Source organism: Rhinatrema bivittatum, chromosome 1, assembly GCF_901001135.1.
Source record: "Rhinatrema bivittatum chromosome 1, aRhiBiv1.1, whole genome shotgun sequence".
Lineage (NCBI taxonomy): Eukaryota > Metazoa > Chordata > Amphibia > Gymnophiona > Rhinatrematidae > Rhinatrema > Rhinatrema bivittatum.
This window is the reverse complement of record NC_042615.1, coordinates 10293855-10315667: the sequence shown is the minus strand read 5'-3', so window position 1 is coordinate 10315667 and position 21813 is coordinate 10293855. Positions and strand designations below refer to the sequence as shown.

The 21813-nt window shown below is 45.8% G+C and overlaps 1 protein-coding gene across 1 annotated transcript in view; it reads right to left on the bottom strand.

Moving 5' to 3' along the window:
- Positions 1-21813, bottom strand: part of KIAA1109 (KIAA1109 ortholog) — a 590259-nt gene that overhangs the window by 116370 nt on the left and 452076 nt on the right. Inside the window, 1 exon segment of the mRNA XM_029584454.1 lies at positions 3294-3465. Coding sequence (XP_029440314.1) covers positions 3294-3465 — 172 coding nt within the window.

The window sequence follows — 21813 nt, the reverse complement described above, 5'->3', positions numbered from 1 at the left end:
CTCCTGGCTCTCAGGGAACGAGTCCGATCTCTGGAGGCTAGAATGGCAGACTTGGAGGAGCTGAGGCAGAGAAAGAGGTACATTGATGAGACCTTCAGGGACCTAGTAGCCAAGTCTCAAATCCAGTCTGGCAGCCTCAGTGCTGCCTTGGATCAGAAAAGGTCTCCCAGTTGGAGAATATCACCCTGGTGTAGCAAGAAGTGATCCTGTAGCAAGGACCTGCTCTCCAGGTGATGTATTGTCCTCTCGCACTAAGGACAAATCTCCCAGGGCTATTGCCCAGGAGGGAAGGGTTAGGCCGGCCATCATAGTTGGTGATTTAATTATCAGAAGTGTACACAGCTGGGTGGCTAGTGGACGTGAAGACCGCCTGGTAACTTGCCTGCCTGGTGCGAAGGTGGCAGACCTCACGCGTCACCTAGATAGGACTATAGACAGTGCTGGGGAGGAGCTGGCTGTTGTGGTATATGTGGGCACCAAATGTAGGACATAGGAAAATGTGGGAGAGAAGTTCTGGTAGCCAAATTTAGGACTTTAGGTAGAATGCTGAAATCCAGAACCTCCAGGGTGGCATTCTCTGAAATGCTCCCTGTTCCATGTGCAGGTCCCCAGAGGCAGGCAGAGATCCAGAGTTTCAATGTGTGGATGAGACGATGGTGCAGGGAAGAGGGATTCAGTTTTGGAAGGAAATGGGGAAACTTTTGGAGAAGGGGGAGACTTTTCTGAAAGGATGGGCTCCACCTTAACCAGAGTTGAACCAAGCTGCTGGCATTAACTTTAAAAAAGGAGATAGATCAGCTTTTAAACTAGAACAAGGGGGAAAGCAGACAGTCACTCAGCAGTGCATAGTTCAGAGAAATGTATCCTTGAAGGATACTAATGATATGTAATGGGACACCATGAATGCTTCCCTAACTGGATGATAAAATTCTAAACGAAACTGTCTCTCATCACCTCTAGAGCGTACTGATCTGACGTAATCTTGGTCCACTCTTTGTAGAACAGGGACAACCTCCCTCCTGCTTTCTCCATACAGTGGACCCACCTGGTATTTTTGATGACCTCCTTGACAGCCACATCCACCTTAGGTAGCCTCAGCAACTCCAAAGTCTCCTCAGTTAAAGGGTACAACTTCACCATCACCCTACTGACATTCAAGCCAGCTTCCAGAGAATCCAGTTGACCAGCTTCCTCACCTTCTTGAGCAACGGAAACACCTCTGATGGTCCCCTTAGGCTGTCCAGCACCGGATCTACCCCTTCATTATCCAAATCTTCCTGGATGACCTTAATCCACAGTTCCACCAAGACCTGGGGAATGAGGAGCCTTGACAATCTAACGTCTCTATCTGTCACCAGTGCTTCATCCAGGTCACCTCCATCCTTGTTCGTCCCTGGGTCAGCCACTGGATCACCCGCTGAGAGGTCTTCCTCTGGATCACCTTCTGCCACAAACGGGTTATCAGAGTCCTGATCCTCTTCCTTCCTCGAAGGATGTGCTAAACCCAGGTGATGAAGGAAGGACCCCCCCAGCCAGGGATATCCAGGATCTCAAGGGTTACTGCAGCTTTCCTTCCAGGGGCCATCTTCCCCCCGCTCCCCACCTGGCCAAATAAGCCCTGTGAAGGAGCAACACAAAGTCTGTGGAGAACTCCTCTGCGAGGTCATCCATTTTGGATGCTCCCAGTCTCCAACGCCTCCCGTGAGGGCAGCCCCATGAAGGAGAAAGTAGGACGGGGAATCCCTGTGTCCTGCGGCTGCTGTTGACTCACTGCCATAAGCTTGTTGGAATGTCACCGTCTGAGCTGTCCCCCCCCACAGGAGCCATGGGCCAACCCCAACAACTGAGTGACCCTCCGAGCACTCATGGCTCCTGTGGAGGTTCCTTCATTTCCCGAGACACACTTGCAGCAAAGTACGGAAGAAGTAACTGCTGCCCCTGCGATCCTCAAGACTTAAAACCTTTTGCATGCTGCGACGCCATCGGCCCACCTCTTAATACACCTTAATACATCTGCTCAAGGCGCCTCACAGGCAAATGCCACAACAGCCCAAAAAATCTCTCCTGAAGAATTCCGGGACCCCCACTTCCCCACCATGATCGCTGCCACAAGCAGCACTTGCAAGGAAAACGGTTAGCCACTGCTCCTGCTCCTTTCCCTTTTCTTCTTTTTTTATTAAAGGAGTCACAGCCTAGCACTGTACACAGAGGAAAAACTAAATACTTTCCTGTTGCTGACTGCCACCACAGGAAGGAGCCTTTCCGGGGGATGAGGGTGCCAGGACCCCTGGCTATCAGGCTCCCGAGATGATGCAGGCAAAAGCAGTTCAGGGATCATCAACCCCCCGCTTGCCTGGCTCAACCTGAGGGATGGCCCACAAAGGTACCTAGCACCTCAGGGAGCTACTGCTGAAGATTCTGTCTCTTCCTGCCTTTCCTCTAATTTATATTTATTTATCTTATTTTTTTCTAAACTTGACTTCAGGTTTGCACCTCTGCCATCTTCTGGAGACAGATAAATGCTGAGGGACTGCAGGTGGCACTCTCAGATATGTAGCAGTGCCTCAAATCTTTTTTTCTCTGCTTCCATCTGCTGGTGGGGATGCAAACCCCACTTGTCTGGACTGATCTGGGGAACAAACAGGAAGCAGGATTATTTCCACATTCACTGCACCCAGAATGAGAGGATAGACTGGCACCGTCATGAACTCGCCAGGGGAAAAATGATTCTTTGCTAGCTAAGGAAATGGCTATAAAAAATACCTAGACTAGGGGATGGCCAATTCCTGTATTCAAGAGCCACAAACACGCCTGGTTTTCTGGATACCCACAATGAATATGCAGAAGACATATCTGCATGCAAATCTGTCTTATGCATATTCATTGTGATATCTTGAAAATAAGACCTGTTTATGACTCTTGAGGACTTGAGTCTGCCACCCCTGGTCTAAACCAAACTCTGAGATCCTATTCTGTTAACATTTGTATTCGCTTTTCTCCAACTCAAAGACAAAGTAGCTTATAACATGAAAATCAAACTTATCAATCAGGCTCAAAGCATTTTAACAATTCTAAATCCTGTTTCATAATCAATTGCATTCCATGCAAAAATACAAAACAGTCGAGGTCTGGAGATATATTCCTGCCCATACAAACTGAAAGTATAAAAAAAACGCTTTTTCTCAAAAGCTCTACAGACATATGTAATGCACGTCACATGACTCGCATGTGTTCCTTCACTGGAAGAAAACGCGTTTCTTTCTGCTCACTTTGATTTAGGAAAGACAGTTTACCTTTACATCAACTCCAGGAATGTAAAATATGGTGGTCTCCTGGTCACTAGGCTTGGCCTGCAGAGATGTTGGCACTTTCTTTCCAGCAAGTAAATGTGTAGAAGATGTTTGCAGTTTCTTTTTTTTTGAAGGAGATTCTTGATCCAAACTTCTAGAGCTTCGATCATAACTTCTATAAAACAAAGTGTATACTATCTTTTAAAGCTACAGTAGCACATGAAATATAACATTTATAAACATTTCCAAAACATGCTGTGAGCTAGGGTTAACTCTATATTTTACTAGTTACAGTTTTCTCAACTCTTACACAGGTATTATTTTTACAGCTATGCAACTGGTTTTCTGAAAATTTCTAATTTTTTAAACTAAGAAGGTGAGTCTGACTTCAGTGCTGGAAAAAATAGTGGAAACTATTCTAAAGATCAAAATCAGAGAGCATACAGAAAGACATGGTTTAATGGAGCACAGCATGGATTTACCCAAGGGAAGTCTTGCCTAACAAATCTTAAACATGTGGATAAAGGTGAACCGGTAGATGTAGTGTATTTGGATTTTACGAAGGCATTTGACAAAGTCCTTCATGAGAGGCTTCTTAGAAAACTAAAAAGTCATGGGTTAGGAGGTGATGTCTTTTTGTGGATTACAAATTGATTAAAAGACAAGAAATGCTGAGTAGGATTAAATGGTCAATTTTCTCAGTGGAAAAGGGTAAACAGTGGAGTGCCTCAGGGATCTGTACTTGGAACTTTCAATATACCGTATTTTCCGGCGTATAAGACGACTGCGCGTATAAGACGACCCCCCAACTTTTTCAGTTAAAATACAGAGTTTGGAATATACTCGCGGTATAAGACTACCCCTCTTCCAACGCATTCCAACATTCACAGCAGGAGGGAGTGACTCGAGGAGCGAAGGCGCGCTGCCCGATTGGCCGGTGCTGGGCAAAAGCCCCTTTTGCCCAGCACCGGCCAATCGGACAGCGTGCCTTTGCTCGAGTCACTCCCTCCCCCCAACCGGACACTGTAAAAAAGTAAAAAAAGTTCATTCTGTGCTGCGAGGACGGAGCAAGCAGCTTCAAATCTTCTCACCGCCACCCCTCCTTGTTGCGTTCTGCTTTGCAAGGGAAGGCAGCGTGCCTTCGCTCAAGTCACTCCCTCCCCCCACCGGACGCTGTAAAAAAAAGTTCATTCTCCGCTCCCTCGCTCCCCGATTGGCCGGTGCTGGGCAAAAGGGGCTTGCTTCGAAGCAAGCCCCTTTTCCCCAGCACCGGCCAATCGGGGAGCGAGGGAGCGGAGAATAAACGTTTTTTACTTTTTTACAGCGTCTGGTGGGAGGAGAAAGTGACTTGAGCGAAGGCACGCTGCCTTCCCTTGCAAAGCAGAACGCAACAAGGAGGGGTGGCGGTGAGAAGATCTGAAGCTGCTTGCTCCATCCTCGCAGCACAGAGGTCAGCGCTCCACAAATGGCTCCCGTTGCCCTACGCAGCGAACTTTACACCGTCCTATACACCAGCAAATATTCGCCCTTTAAGACTACATCCGGCGTATAAGACGATCCCCGACTTTTGAAAAGATTTTCAGGGGTTAAAAACTCGTCTTATACGCCGGAAAATACGGTATTTATAAATGATCTGGAAAGAAATACGACGAGTGAGATAATCAAATTTGCAGGTGATACAAAATTATTCAGAGTAGTTAAATCACAAGCAGATTGTGATAAATTGCAGGAAAACCTTGTGAGACTGGAAAATTGGGCATCCAAATGGCACATGAAATTTAATGTGGACAAGTGCAAGGTGTTGCATTTCAGGAAAAATAACCCTTGTTGTAGTTACATGATGTTAGGTTCCATATTAGGAGCTACCACCCAGGAAAAAGATCTAATCATCATAGTGGATAACACACTGAAATCATCGGCTCAGTGTGCTGCAGGAGTCAAAAACAAACAAACAATGTTAAGAATTATTAGGAAGGGAATGGTGAATCAAACGGAAATTGTCATAATGCTTCTGTATTGCTCCATGGTGAGACCGCACCTTGAATACTGTGTACAATTCTGGTCGCCATATCTCAAAGGAGAAATTACTACTTACCTGATAATTTTGTTTCCTCAGTGTAGTCAGATGGACTGAGTGGGTTATGTTCCCCTGCCAGCAGATGGAGACGGAACAAGCTGACATCACAGTATATGCGTTTCTGCGGTGTCCGCAGCCAGACAGTATTTTTTTCAAAAGCAACTGTGGACAGACTAGCAAAAAAGTGATTAAAAACAGTCATCCATTGCTCTACTCAACCAACAAGAAACACTGAACTCAAGAAATGAATGTGCATACCCCAGTCTAGGGACTGGATGAACACTTACCAGTAATCCTTTGGGACACGTAGCCCCACAGGATGACCACTTACACATACATTCAGCAGCTGAGGGTGGGAAGCTGAGCCCATCTGTCTAAACTAAGGAAAATGAAATTATCAGGGAAGCAATTTCTCCATTTCCTAGCATATAGACAGATGGACTTAGAACCAGTGGGATGTACCAAAGCAACTCCTGAATAGGGTGGAAGGCTGCCCAAAGTCCAGTGAACACTGCATGTGCAAAGGCTGTAACCTCCCGGGCCTGCATATCCAGATGATAAAACCTGGAAAAAGTGTGTAAGGAGGACTACGTCACAGTTTGTCGCCGTAGTCCTCCTTACACACTGTCGACAACAATCTAACCTCCACCTATTACACTGCCTAAACCCTAGTGGAATGAGCCCTAACCTGAGTAGGCAATGGCTTTTCAGCCTCCATATACACTGGGCCGTGACTACCTCCTTAATCCAGTCAGCTATTGTAGCCCGCAAAGCTGATTAGCCCTGCTTCTTTCCATCATGAAGTACAACAGGTGATCTGTCTTTCGGAAAGGTTTAGAAACCTCCAGATACCGCACAACATGTCTCTTGACATTCAAGGGACACAAGATACAATACCCTTCCGCATCTCTGTCCTTATCCAAGGACGGCAAGGAAATGGACTAATTTAAATGAAAATCCAAGATTTTAGGCAAGAAGGAGGGAATAGTACGGAGTTGTATCACCCCTGGAATCACCTGAAGGAACGGCTCCCGGAAAGACAAAGCCTGAAGCTCGGAAAGTCGACGCGCAGAACATATCACCACCAGGAACACTGTCTTCAAGGTCAATAACCACAAGGAAAGGCTACGCAGCGATTGAAACGTAGGGTCCACCAGGAAATACAACACAAGGTTAAGACTCTACAATGGAACCGGTTACCTCAAGGGAGGCTGAAGATACTTCACTCCCTTCAAAAAATGGGCCACATCAGGATGAGACAATAAGGATTCACCATTCACCTGGCCCCTGAAACAGGCAAAAGATGCAACCTGTACCTTAAAGTAATTAACGCTAAGCCTTTATTTAACCCATCCTGCAAAAATTCCAAAATCAGCAGGATCTTAACTGAATGTGAAAGAACACCTTGATCCTCACACCAGGCCTCAAACACTCTCCAAAATAGCACATAGGCTAAGGTGTGGAGAACTTTTGAGTGCGGAGGAAAGTGGCAATCACTGCAGAAGAATATCCACACTTCAAAAAGCAAGCCCTCTCAAGGGCCAAACCGTAAGACAAACATAGATCTTCATGAAGGACAGGTCCTTGCTGCAACAGTTGCTTGTGTGGTAGAAGACGAAGGAAGTCTCCACCACGAGTCTTCGTAAATCTGCATACCATGATCGCCTGGGCCAATCTGGTGCCACTAGGAGCACCATCCCCTGTGGCCCTTGATCCTGCAAACTATTCTGCCCAACATTGGCCATGGGGGGAAGGCATAAATCAGCTTGTCTTCCGGCCAGACCTGCACAAGAGTATCTATATCCAGGGACCACGGATCTCTTCTGTGACTGAAGAATCCAGGAACTTCCGCATTGCAAGAAGTTGCCAGCAGGTCTAACAACGGAAGGCCCCTGCGATCCACTATCAGCTGAAATGCCTCATCTGACAATACACATTCTGCTGGGTCCAGATTCTCCCCGCTGAGAAAGTCTGCTCCTACGTTGTCTTTTCCTGCAATTAAAGGCTGAGTTCATCTGGAAATGTCCTTCCGCCCATTCCATAAGCTGGTCTATTTCCTGCGACACTTGCTAGCTCTTGCTTCCTCCGTGCTGACTGATGTAAGTCACCGTCGTTGCATTGTCTGACATCACCCTGAACGCTTGACCCAATAGTCTGTGGCTGAACTGCAAGCATGCCAACCAGACCGCCCAGCCTTCCAGGCGATTGATGTTCCAGAGGGATTCTTTGGCATTCCAGCATCCTTGCGCCGTTAAATCCTGACAGTGAGCTCACCAACCCTGGAGACTCGCATCAGTCATTTATTTATAAGTTTTATAGACCATCATTCGGAATATACCATCATCACAGTTTACATAAATAAATAATTTAAAAAGTTACATAAAATAAAACAAAATACAATCTTAATCAATAAAACAGTTATCACAAAATAAAACAAATTACAATAAAAATAAAATTAATCAAAATTAATCAAAATTAATCATAGTAAAAGACAAACAGTAAAACAATAAAATAAAGTAAAATTAAAACTTGATTTTGCCTCATCTGTCCTGCATCCATATTCTATCTAATCATTGAGTTTCTCCCTCAAAGGCCTTGCAAAATAACCAAGTTTTTACCTCCTTCTTGAAAGATTTCAAATTTTGCTGGAGTGTTAACTTTTCAGGTACTGTATTCCAGATTTTTGGTCCGGCTAGGGAGATTGCTCTGACCTATGAGAGGGGTATGAATCATGAGTATCAAACAGTTCGGGGAGGTCAAGGAAACACACTTTCTCAAATGATCCTCTTGTAACCACCAATGGAGATGAGAGAAGATTTCCATTGGCAAGTGGAGCCGAACTGAATGGTCCTGAGACTGCGGGTTCCAACAAGACAGCAAGGAGCGCTGAAGAGGATGCATATGCGACCTCACCCAAAGCACCACTTCCAAGGTTGCTGCCATCAAACTGAGTACCTGTAGATAGGACCACAGTGACTGGCATATAGTGTTCACCAAAAGACGCACCTGTGACATCGTCTGAATCTGAGCTTCTGGTAGGAAAACTTTGGTCTGCCTTGGGTCAAACCGAACACCCAGATTACTCCAACAACTGAGATGGCTGAAGAGTGCTCTAGGCCAGGTTCACCACCCAACTGAGTTCCTGTAACAAGATCACCTTGCGGGTCACTAGGTGGCTCTCTTACAGAGACTTGGCTCGAACCAGCCAATCGTCTAAATAAGGGAGTACTAGGATTCCATCGTTCCTCAACTCTGCCGCTACTATTACCATAACCTTGGAAAAAGTTCTGGGAACAGTGGCTAGACAAAGGCAGTGCATGAAACTGATAATGGTGCCCCCAACACCATGTAATGCAGAAAACATTGGTGCTCCAATTGGATGGGAATATGAAGGTAGGCCACAGACAGATCCAGGCAGGTCAGAAATTCCCCTGACTGCACAGACATCATCACTAAGCACAAGGTTTCCATGCGAAAATGAGTCACTCGCAAATGATGGTTGACACCCTTGAGATCCAGATTGGGACTAAAGGAGCCATCCTTCTTGGGCACAACAAAATAAATGGAATATCACCCCATACTTTGAGTCATAGGCACTGGAACCACAGCCCTCAATCTGAGGAGCCTTAATAGCGTAGATTCCACTGTCTGCTTCAACTGCAGGGAGTGGCAAGAAGACACCATGAACACATCGCAAGGAATTCTGTGAAATTCCAGCACATATTCTTCTCATATCACCTCCAGGACCCACTAATTCGATGTGATCTCGACCCACCTCTAATAAAAGAGAGGCATCCCCCATCTCTTGTTCCTGAGGGTGGGTTGGCAAACCTTCATTCCAAGGTTCAGGAGGAACCTCTACCCGAGCCTGCTACTCGCTTGAGCTATCTGGGACGAAAGGATTGAGACCTGCTGAAAGGCTGAGTCCTCTGAAAGGTTGACCCTCTGTAGGGAGGGAACTACTTGGAACCCCTGAGATTACCCCCTTATACCAAAGGGGTGCTGCAACTCCTTATTCTCCAGTAACCGGGGAACCAGAGATCTGTCCCACTTACTGGTCAGGTTTTCCAACTCGCTCCCAAATAAGAGCTAGCTTTTAAAAGGCATTTATGTAAGATTAGCTATGGAGGTCACGTCAACCGATCAATTCCGCAGCCTCAGTGGATGCCTGGCTGTTATTAACGAAGCCACTTCTCTAGCCGAGATACGGACTAAATCGCAGCCTGCATCTGCTAAAAAGGCAGCGGCGGACTCCATAACTGCTCTGGAACTCACTCCAGAATCATCAATCTCCTAAGAGAGAAGCAGATAAGAGCAAGTCACTAGGATGCAACAGGAAGCTATCTGTAAAGTCATCACTACTGCCTCAAAGGCTTGCTTAAGGATGGACCTCAAATCTTATGTACATCCTTCAAGGCCACTCCTCCCTCCATAGGGATAGTTGTCTGATTAGAGACAGCACAGACAAGCACATCCACTTTCAGAAAACGCAACGCTCTCTCACCACTGGATCCAGGGGGGGGTACAGGCATTCTAAAATTTGCCTCCAGAGCATCCCATTGAAGATCAATCAATTCTTGAATGGCTTCCATATCAGGGAAAAAACAAGAGGCTTCATGCAAAGAAACCAAAATAGGATTCTTCTTTGGCTCAGACATGGAATCTGCTCCAGAAACACCCAGCATCTTCGAGGTATGGGAAATCAGGGCCGGCAATTCATCTCTAGGAAAGAACCTCAACATGGTCAGATATGGTTCTAGTCTTGGAGGAATTTGTCCAACTTCCAGGGAGTCAGGATCTGCCTTATCATCGATGTCCTCCAGATTCCCTTCCGGAATACCCGCAGCTAAATGAGGTGTGCTTCGGTGCTTTAACATAGGACTGGAAGAGTGAGGGGCCACCAACTGAGAATCCGACCTAACAGGATTAGTCGGGGTCTACTCCTGAAGAAAGGATTTCAATCCTTGAAAAATCTCTACCCAAGAAAAGGCAGAAGGATCCAGGCCAAATTCAGAAGGTACTGGAGCAGGACCCACTGAGCTGCCATCTCCCGTGGAGGAACCAAGGTCCGGTGTTCCACCAGATAAATCCTTAGCCAGACCATCATCAGGTTGGAAAGAACCAGGCTTAGTAAAATCAGAAGAGGACAATTCCCCCTGAGCCTCTAAACAGCGCTGACACATGTTAGAGGGCACTCCGGGCTGAGATGCCCGAAAATGGCAGGCAATACAGAAAGAATGGCACTTAGGCTTCTTGTTCACCAGTGTCATTAATTCACAGCCGATGGAGAATGTGCGTCCAGCCGGCTCGTGCTGAAAAATTTCAAGCGCATAAAAATTCCCCAGAATAGGCGCTGCAAAAACTACGCATAAACTGTGCGGCCAAATCTGGGCGCTCCGCCAATACACTTGAAAAATGTGCAGACAAGAGACACATCCAAAACTTAGCACACAGCTCATATGCACAGCCGGATGCACTGCGCACACCGATGTTCCAGTAGAGAGCGGTCAAACATGCACAGAAGTGCACGAAAACACCACAGCAGCCTACCACATAGGCTGCAGGATAAAGCCTAACCGCGGGGCCTAGCCCACAAGGGCTGCTCAACCTGCCAGACTGCCCAGTTCCCCCAAGGGAGCGGGAACAAACGTCAGAATGGCCCACTAAGCTCGGAGACAGGAGGAAGTTCTGCAAAATCCCTCTACACTGTCTTTTTTTTTTTTTTTTAAACTTATAGGAGTTCAGTCCTTACCAGCTAGGTACAGAGACGGAGTCCGGCTGCGGGGGGAGAAGGCATCTGTCTTCATCGCTGTGATTGGCTTCTTGCACCTGCTGCCTTTAAGCTGTACAATTAGTTAAGCCTACGCTGGCAAAAACCAGCTACCGGAACAAGGCACACATCTGAGGGACCATGGACATCACCTCGGGAATTTTCAACGGGGGGGGGGGGTTGACCATCTGGTATCACCACAGGAGAGCGGGGCTTTTTTTTTTTTATTCTCCTTCCAAAATTTGAAACAATTCCCATAGGGAGATGCATGTCCACCATCTGCTGGAGACAGACAATATTGGCAGGCTGAGGTCACTGCAGGGGTATATATACTGTGTCGTAAGCTTGCTCCGTCGAGCATAACCCACTGGGTTCTGAGTCCCTCGGTCTACACAATAGGAAAAAAGACATAGTTGCACTGGAGAAGGTACAGAGAAGGGCAACCAAAATGATAAATGGATGGAATGGCTCCCCTATGAGGAAAGGCTGAAGAGGTTAGGACTGTTCAGCTTGGAGAAGAGACGGCTGATGGGGGATATTACAGAGGTCTATAAAATAAATGAGAGGTCTAGAATGGGTAAATGTGAATCAGTTATTTATTCTTTCGGATAATAGGACTAGAGGAGAACTCCATGAAGTTAGCAAGTAGCGCATTTAAAATAAATCGGAGAAAATTCTTTTTTCACTCAAAGCACAATTAAGCTCTGGAATTTGTTGCCGGAGGATGTGGTTAAGGCAGTTAGTGAAACTGGGTTTAAGAAAGGTTTGGAGAAGTCCATTAACTGCTATTAATCAAGTTGCCTTAGAGAATAGTCTCTGCTGTTTCTGGCAACAGTTGCATGGAGTCTACTTAATGTTTGGGTACTTGCCAGGTACTTGTAACTTATATTGGCCACTGTTGGAAACAGGATGCTGGGCTTGAAGGACCCTTGGTCTGACCCAGTATGGCATCTTCTTATGTTCTTATGTCTTTCCAACTAAGGGAATCAGAGGATACGCATACCGAAGATCTTCGCCCCAATGCCAGGCAAGGGCATCTGAGCCTCATTTGCTGTCTGTCCTGTACAGGGAGCAGAAACAAGATACCTTTCTGTTGCAAGGGGACATGAAGAGATCCACATCTGGGCTCCCCCTGATGTGGAAGAGCCTATCCGCAACCCCTTGGAGTTCAGAGACCACCTGTGGGATCTGAAGGCAAGACTCTGTCCGCTAAACCATTCGCCTTTCCAGCCAGGTGCATAGCCCTGAACACCATCCCATGGGACAGGGTCTATGACCAAATTTGGACTGCTTCCTGATACAGGAGATATGATCCCATACCTCCCAGTTTATTGACATGCCACATGGTTACTTGGTTATCGGTTTGAATAAGGACAACTTTATTGGATAGCCGATCTCTGAAATCCCAAAGTGCATACTTGATTGCTTGGAGCTCCAGGAAATTGATTTGGCCACAGCATTCCTGAGCAGACCAAGGACCCTGGATGCTGAGCCCATCTAAACTTTAAACAGGCATTCACCTAAGCCCCCCACACAATCTCCCTTTTACCACCTTAATAACCTGATTTTCATGTGCCGCCTGTTACATTCATGTTAACTTCCTTAACTCACTCGCAACAATATGTTCACTGCAATACTCATTCTGATACCTATTCCAATCAGTCACGATGACCTCACTTTAATGTACACTTTGTAAATAGCTCGTTACAATACCTGCTGTGTTACCTGTTGGAATTTCTTTGTAACCTTTATTATTAACCTTCACTCTATTCCTTATTCTTTGTAAACTCTCTCTCCCGCAAATGTCCCCCATCACACCCCAGCAGCCCTTTTCTTTTAAATTTCGCAAACCATGCGATATAGATACCATCTCACAAGCATGCGCTGACATAGACAACCAAATTGACGCCTCATCCCCAGACAATGCCTTCTCTACCTGGCTCAATCTTACCCTCAACATTGCTGACAAACATTGCCCTCTTATAACGAAAACTATTAACCCAAACCGTAGAAACAGAAAACCCTGGTATACGCCTGATCTTAGGAATCTGAAAATCCAACTCAGAACAGCTGAGAGGTCATGGCGCAAATATCAATCCCCTGCAACCAAAACTTTATACTACCAGCGAATGCATGAATATAGAAACTCCATCCTCCAGGCTAAACGTAGTTACTATGCTAAAAAGATACATGGTATGCAATACAACCCTAAGGCCCTTTTCACCATGGTGGCGGACCTCACTGCTCCTGCCCCCACGCAACTACCAGCCAATCCCTCTAAAAACCGCTGCAATGAATTAGCTCAATTTTTCAAAAACAAGGTCTCCTCCATCACTGCACAATTCTCACATAATAATGTCAATATCTATCTGCCCACCATCAACTCTCCAGTCTCCCTCTCGTCTTTTGACTCTTCATCCTCTCTTGAAGTACAAAACATCCTTAAAAAATTAAAACCATCATCTCATCCTTCCGAAACTATCCCCACTAAACTCCTGCTAGCTATCCCCGAGGTGATTGCCAAACCCCTCTCAAATATCCTTAACTGTTCCCTAGAGCATGGCACAGTCCCTAATGTTCTTAAACAAGCAGTAGTGAAACCACTACTCAAAAAACCTAATCTTGACCCCGACACTTTATCTAATTACAGACCTGTCTCTAACTTACCCCTCCTAGCTAAAGTTCTTGAAAAAATTGTCAACTCACGGCTCTCAGATCACCTAGAGCAAAACAAGATTCTCCCATCCACACAACACGGTTTCAGAAAGCACTTAAGTACTGAAACCCTGCTACTTTCTCTACATGATACCCTCATTAGAGGTACAGACTCAGGTTCTTCTTATCTGATTGCCATGCTGACATCTCAGCGGCATTCGACACAGTCAATCATGATGTCCTCCTTAACATCCTCAGGAGCATCGGGATCACTGGCAATGCCCTTTCCTGGATACGATCGTATCTCCAGGATCGTCTTTTCACAGTATTAGTTGATAACAATGAATCTGACCCCATCAGTCTTCCCCAAGGTGTTCCCCAAGGTTCCTCACTCTCCTCCACCCTCTTTAATATATACATGCTCCCCCTTACCACCCTCCTCACTAACCTCCACATCAAGCATTTTATTTATGCGGACGATGTGCAACTTATTTTCCCTTTCTCTGACTCTCTCCTTACTGCCCTTCGCAACTGGGAATCCTGTCTCTCAGCCATCAACAAATTACTAAATGACATGCAACTAGCGCTAAACCCCAGCAAGACTGAACTTTTAATTATATCTAACAGGCCACCGCTCCCAGACATCCCACCTGCATACTCTTCCACAAGTTTCCCATCACACGTTCGCAACCTTGGTGTTTTCATTGATAACCATCTTACATTCAAACCTTTCATTAAATCTATCATTAAGGAATGCTATTTTAAGCTCCAAACCATAAAAAAACTCAAACCACTGCTACACTTTTCTGATTTCCGCACTGTACTACAGTCTATCATTTTATCTAAGGTAGACTATTGTAATGCACTCTTTCTAGGCATCCCCGCTACCCATACCAAACCCCTACAACTACTACAAAACGCTGCCGCCAGGATACTATCAAACTCTAAAAAAAGAGATCACATCACCCCTACACTTATCGAACTTCATTGGCTCCCTATACACTCTCGAATTCTCTATAAAGCCTGTTCCATCATCCACAAAAGTCTGTTGAACTCTAACCTGAATTGGATTAACCCCCCACTCCTCCCCCGTACCTCGAATAGACCCACACGTACTGCCCTCCAAGGAACCCTACGTGCACAACCTATCAAATCTTTCAAATTATCATCCACTATAAACAGAGCTTTCTCCCTAGCCGGCCCCTCTATATGGAACTCCCTGCCTCCTGATATACGCCTGGAATCATACACTCCCACTTTCAAAAAAAAACTGAAAACATGGCTCTTCCAGCAAGCTTACCACACATCACCTCCCATTACATAAATCCCTACTGATTAAATAAGAAGTGATTCTCCTAGAATCTGATACGCGACTTATGATTTAATTCTCGGATTACGTTGTATGCCTATCAATTTTGTACTTTGACTCGGCTATTTATGTACTTATCTATTGTATATAGTTTTGATGATATGTATATAGTGATTTTGCTGTTCTCAGTTTTATGTAAGGGCCCTGCCCAAAAGTTAACCTGTTTGCAATGTTATATGTAAGGGTTCTGCCCAATGGTTCCTGTTTAATTGTAAACCGATACGATGTGTGAACGGCTATCGGTATAAAAAAAAGACATTAAATAAATAATAAAATAAATAAAGCTTGTTGCTATTTTTAAGTTATCTGTGAACCGAGATGATGTTCCCAACGTATCCCGGTATACAAAAACACCCAATTAAATTAAATCTACATGAGCTCCCCAGCCCAGGGTCGACAGTCCATGGTTAGGACAATTTGGGTAGGAGGACCTCTGAATGAGATCCCCCATTCCAGATTCAAAACTACCCGCCACCAGGACAAGGAGTCTTGGAGGAGGCGAAGTGACTCAGACGTGATTCTCGAGGTTCTGCACTGCCTGGCGCCACTGCGACTTCAGGGTCCATTGAGCTTTGCGCATGTACAATCGTGCCAAGGGAGTGAAATGAAAGGTTGCGACCATATGGCTTAACAACTTCAATATGTGCCTGGCTGACACCTGCTAACTCTGTTGAGTCCCTGCCGTGATGGACATCAGGGTGACGAAGCAGAAAGGCCTTGGTCTGAGCCGTGTCTAGCAGAGCTCCTATGAAGAACAACTGAAGCGACAGGCTGAGATGGGACTTTGGGTAGTTAATGATGAACCCTAGTGACTCCAACATCCAGATGGTCAAGCGCATGGTTTTGATGGCCCTGCCTGACAGGTGCTATTAACCAGTCAATCATCCAGATAAGAGAAAACATGTACCCCCAAGCCTGCAGAGGTGCGCTGCCACCACGGCCATTTGTAAAGACATGTGGAGCCAACAAGAGCTCAAATGGTAACACCCGATACTGGAAGTAATGTTTTCCAATCATGAATTGGAGTTACTTCTGGTGAATTGGGAAGATCTTGATGTGGGTGTACACGTCCTTCAGATCAAGGGAGCATAGCCAGTCCCCACTTTTGTAAAAGGGAGATCAAGGTGCCCAGGAAAACAATGTTGAACATTTCCTTTTTGATAAATCTGTTCAAGGCCCTTAGGTCTAGGATGGGACAGAGTCCTTCTGTTTTCTTTGAAATCAGGACGTACTTGGAGTAAAACCCCCGCCCTCTTTGCCCTGGTGGAATAGGCTTCACTGCTCTGGCCATTAAGAAGCAAGCTCATTAGTAGTACCTCCTGATGTGCTACTGGCCCCCAAAATGGGCTCGGAGAACAATTTGGTGGGGCACCCAATAGGTTAAATCAGTACCCTTGATGGAGAGCCCACTCTTCTGAGGTTATACTGGGCCACTGGTTCACAAAGAACCACAGCCTGCCCCTGACCAGCGGATCCATCGCTACCTATGACCCAGTCAAAACCCCATCCCTGGAGTTGACAGAGGCGCCGGCTGGGCCTTGAGTGCTCTCTGCTGCCTGGGATAGCCACGGGAGCTCGGATGCTTCTGATGGGAGCGAAAAAAGCAAGACGACTTCTTGTGCCCTGATCTTGCTGACCTTCTAGCAAAGGAGGACAGATACAGATACAGAGTGCTGGTGGAGAGTTGTTGGAGGATTTTTATGTAGTGCCAGAGCTGGGCCACAGCATCCTTCACCTGTTCTCTGAAGAGATTCTCCCTAGTACATGGGCATATCAGTGAGTCTTTCCTGTACCTCTGGTCAGAGATCCAAGACCTGCAGTCATGGCATTCTGCTGGCGCCGATTCTTGTTGCAGAGACCCTTGATGCCATTTCAAAATCATCACAGGTCACTCAGACTTCATGTTTTCAGCACTCCAGGCCCTTATGCACCAGCGACATGAAGGTGTCTTGCTGCTGCTAGAGGCAACTGCTCCGCCACCTCCTGCATCTGTTTCCAGATGTCCCACGCATATTGGCTTATGTAGAGCTGGTAGGTAGGTAGCTATCCTGTCAATGAGCATGGCTCCCTGAAAAACCTTTCTCCTACGAGCATCCATCGCTCTGTGATCCTTCCCTGGGCGTGCTAGGAATGGGTCCAAGAATGCTTGGCTCTTTTGAGAGTAGATTTGACTACCATTGCTTGGTGGGGAAGCTGGCGCTTATCAAACCTGGGAGCATTCTGGATGAGGTAAACCTCATCAGCCTTTTTGTATATGGGAGGCACCATTAGAGGATGTTGCCACATACTCAGCAGTAATTCCTTAAGAATGTCATGCAACATGACCACCACAATCTCTGTAGGAGGCTTCATGAACTGGAAGATTTCAACAATTTTGTAACTGGCACCCTCCGCTATCAGCAACTGAAAAGGGATGGCCTCCGCCATGACCCAAACAAAATCTACAAAGGTTAGGTCCTCAGGTGGAGACCTTCTTCACTCTTCTAGAAGAGAAGGGTCTATGGGGAGACCATCAGGGCCATCAGTGGTGGACTCCGCTGTGTCATCCACCCAGGGGTCATAGGGGCCCTCATCCTCACTGACAAGAGATGGGGCCCTGTGTGCTTGGCCTTCATCCAGTGGTGCAGGCACCAATGGGGCTGGATAGGGGGCTGCAGGCCTCGGCATCTCAGCTGGCCTAAGTGTATCTTCCTCCTATGAGGAACAGGCAATGACCACTATATCGGTAGGGGGAGGCTACGACAGACTGGCACAGACGCCAAACCAGGAACTGATGCCAGCTGGGTTGGTAACGCGCAGATGAGCACATGAAGAATCTCCAACAGTGGCTTCAAGATGGACTGTACTGGCTCTGGTGCTGTTGGTGCTTCAGGACTGATGTTCTGCATCACCCGCTCGATTGTCAGCTGTACTCATCTCTCAAGCTCCTCCTCAAACATTGCTGATGCCAACTCCAACTGGGAGGAAGGAAGGGTGACCAGATCCTCTTCAGAACAGAGAGGAATATCAGTGGCTGGCATCTTGACCGATGGAGACAGTTGCGGACCCTGGCACTGATGGAGGACTGGCACTCTTCATCATGGGGTCGCTTCAGGGGTATTACATCATGAGCTGGCACATCATAGTGCCCGTAGCGTACATGGATGGACACCGAATGCTGATGCTACTGTGGCTTCCCTCGAAGCTCAACACAGTCTTTCCCTGGTGCCAAAACTGATGACAAGGACCCCAAAGTTCTCGGCCTGAAGAAGCCTGTGGTATCTGGATCCCCATCCACCAATGGCACCATCGGAACCATCAATGAAAATGGCTCAGTGTCCATCGGTGTGGATCCGTGGTCCCTCTGACTTTTTTGACCCGAAGAGGCACTCCATCTTGTCAAGTCGAAGGCCACGTCCCTTTAGGGTCATCTGGGCACATTTACAGCAACCCCTGACATCATGCGATGTCCCCAAACAGAGTACACAGTCATCATGAAGATCAGTGATGGACATGGTCCTCTGGCACCGACTTAAACCCAGACATGGCCATGACAGGATGAAATAAATGGGAGGCAAGATCAAAATCGATGGCAACAGATGACGATGGCTAGTAGGCACCGAAGCACTGCCACCGCAGGGAATTGACCACAAAAGGTTACTTATCAATAAACGTTGAAAACATTAACTAGGAACACTATGGGGAATACTGAGTGGGACTCTGTGTTGAATGCAGACAATTATCATTGCAAAAAATCGTATTACAGCGAAAAATGGGTTTTCCAGAAATAGGCCAAAAAGACCAAAAAAGAGTGAAGATCACAAATCATGTTGCTGCAGCTCCGCGGAAAAAGAGAGACCGAAGAGGGATCCCGCATGGATGCATGGTACAGGGCATGCTGGGCATGCTCAATATGGCAAGTCAAAGTTCTAGAAACCTTTACATAAGTTTTCCATGCCAGGTCTCTATTTGATTATATTCTCTGAGAACAGCAGTTATCCTCTTAATGGAAGGCAAGGAGGATATCTTGCATGAAGCAGCTGTTATTCCATTAATAGAAGGCATGAGGGGAACCTGCATGGGGTAGCAGTTACTACCTTTAATAGAAGACAGGCGGGTAACTTGCATGGAGTAGTAGTTACTGTCCTTAACAGAAGGCATGCGGATAATCTGCATGAAGTGGCAGTTACTATTCTTATCAGAACACATGGAGGTAATTTGCATGGAGCAGCAATTACTGCCCTTAATAGAAGGCATGGGGTAACTACCACGGAGCAGAGTTACTGCCCTTAACAGAAGACATGGGTGTTAGCCTGCAAGAAGTGGCAATTCTACCTTTAACCAAAGGCGTGGGGATCATCTGCAGGAAGCAACTCTCACTACCTAAAAAATTTGCTGGGCAGACTAGATGGGCCACTTTGGTCTTTATCTGCTGTCAATTACTATATGGATATGGATAGTTTTCTATAATCAAATTATGTGCATTATTTCTCATGGAAAATTAATCCATGGAGATAGCAGATGCAAATCACAGTGGGTAATTTCTGGGGATAATAGTCAAGGCAAAAAGACCCACATAGTTTTGCTTTATTGATAAAAATTGTACATGGGTATTTGTAACAATGCAGATGGTTAATTTACACATAAGCATCTTTAAAAATATGTTTTTCCCTATGATCCCAGCAATCTCTTTCACTCTATCACAGTGATTCCCAACCCTGTCCTGGGGTCCCCGCCAGCCAGTCAGGTTTGCGGGATATCCACAAGGAATATGCATGAGAGAATTTGCATGCACTGCCTCCATAACATGCAAATTTTCTCTCATGCATATTCATTGTGGATATTCTGAAAACCCAACTAGCTGCGGGGCCCCCAGGACAGGGTTGGGAACCACTGCTCTATCTCAATTTTTTCAACTCAAACTTTTGGGACCTATATAAAAGGTGTGTAAAAATCATATGTGTATCTTTGAACATGAAATGGAGAAATTACTTACATGATAATTTTGTTTTCCTTAGTGTAAACAGATGGACTCAGGACCAGTGGGTTATGTGCTCCCCTGCCAGCAGATGGGAGAAGGAGTCAGATTTCAAAGCTGACATCACCCTAGATATATCTCTGCAGTAACCTCAGCTCTTCAGTATTCTCTTCGAAAAGCCATTGTGGATATATCTTTACTTAACTTGATTAAAACTTAGTAAACTTGATTGAACTGATTCAACTGATTTCAAAAAACTGGAGACAGCCAGTGCACTCAACCAATTAACGCCAACACCGGACAACTGTGGGTGTCTTGAACTAGGAGTATAACAATATAAAGAGAAATCACATATAAAGTGAGTTTTATGACGTATTAGACCCTCGTATGTCTGAGCATGCCATACATATACACTGGATAAGCGTTTAAATGTTCAAAACACTAAAAAGACTTAAGTGTTAGCTCAGTTTATTTTATAATCACAGGGTTTTAATGGCGTCATTACTCATGCCACAACGTAATCTATATTCCCAATTTTTTTTACTTTTCTTTTTTTTGTTTTTGAAAATTCTAAACTTCTTTAGACTTTGCTTACAATAGGCTTTACTTTTTCATGATTATGAAAGAAAAAGGTTTTTTCAACTTATCCTTTCAAGGAAATGTCCATAGGCAAATCAATGGCTCTCGCCGATCTTTCAGCAAATGTTTCGGTGAACAGTCCAGCTTGTTAGACGCCCGCCTTAAACCACACCACTTTTGGAAAATTGGGAATATAGATTACGTTGTGGCATGAGTAATGACGCCATTAAAACCCTGTGATTATAAAATAAACTGAGCTAACACTTAAGTCTTTGTAGTGTTTTGAACATTTGAACGCTTATCCAGTGTATATGTATGGCATGCTCAGACATACGAGGGTCTAATACGTCATAAAACTCACTTTACATGTGATTTCTCTTTATATTGTCATAGTAATTATCACATAGAGTACCAGTTCTACATATTTATATTGAACTAGGAGTAGGCAACAGCTTACCCATCTTTGCTTAGCCTCGAGATTCGCTTTCCTGGGGCAGCCGTGGGCGGGATGCTGAGTCCATCTGTCTATACTAAGGAAAGCTGCCACTACTGAGGCTACTCCTCTGGCTGAGGTCCGCACCAGATCTGAGCTTGCGTCAGTCAGAAAGGCTGCTGCGGGTTCAATTGTTTCACCGGTATATGTTCCTAAGATGTTTGCGTCTCTCGAGAGGAGCAAACAGGAACGTGCCACTAGTGCCAAGCAGGAGGCAATCTGCAGTGTCATTGCTGTTGCATCGAAGGCCTGATTAAGGATGGATTCTAATCGTCTATCCTGAGTATCCTTCAATGCCTCCCCCCTCCCTCAAATGGAATGGTTGTTTGCTTTGAGACGGCACAGACCATGGCATCCACTTTCTGAAAACACAGGCATTCCTTGGTCGCTGGTTTCAGAGGGTACAAGGCATCCAAGGCCCGACCTCCTTTAAAGTTAGCCTCCAGGACATCCCATTCCAGGTCAATGAGTTCCTGGATGGCTTCCATCATTGGGAAGTGGCATGAGGCTTTATGTAGGGGCAACAAAATGGGATTCTTCTTTGGTTCCACCATAGGGTCCATGCCTGGAATACCCAGAGTCTTCAGAGTCTGGGAAACAGGGGCCGGTAATTCATCCCTGTG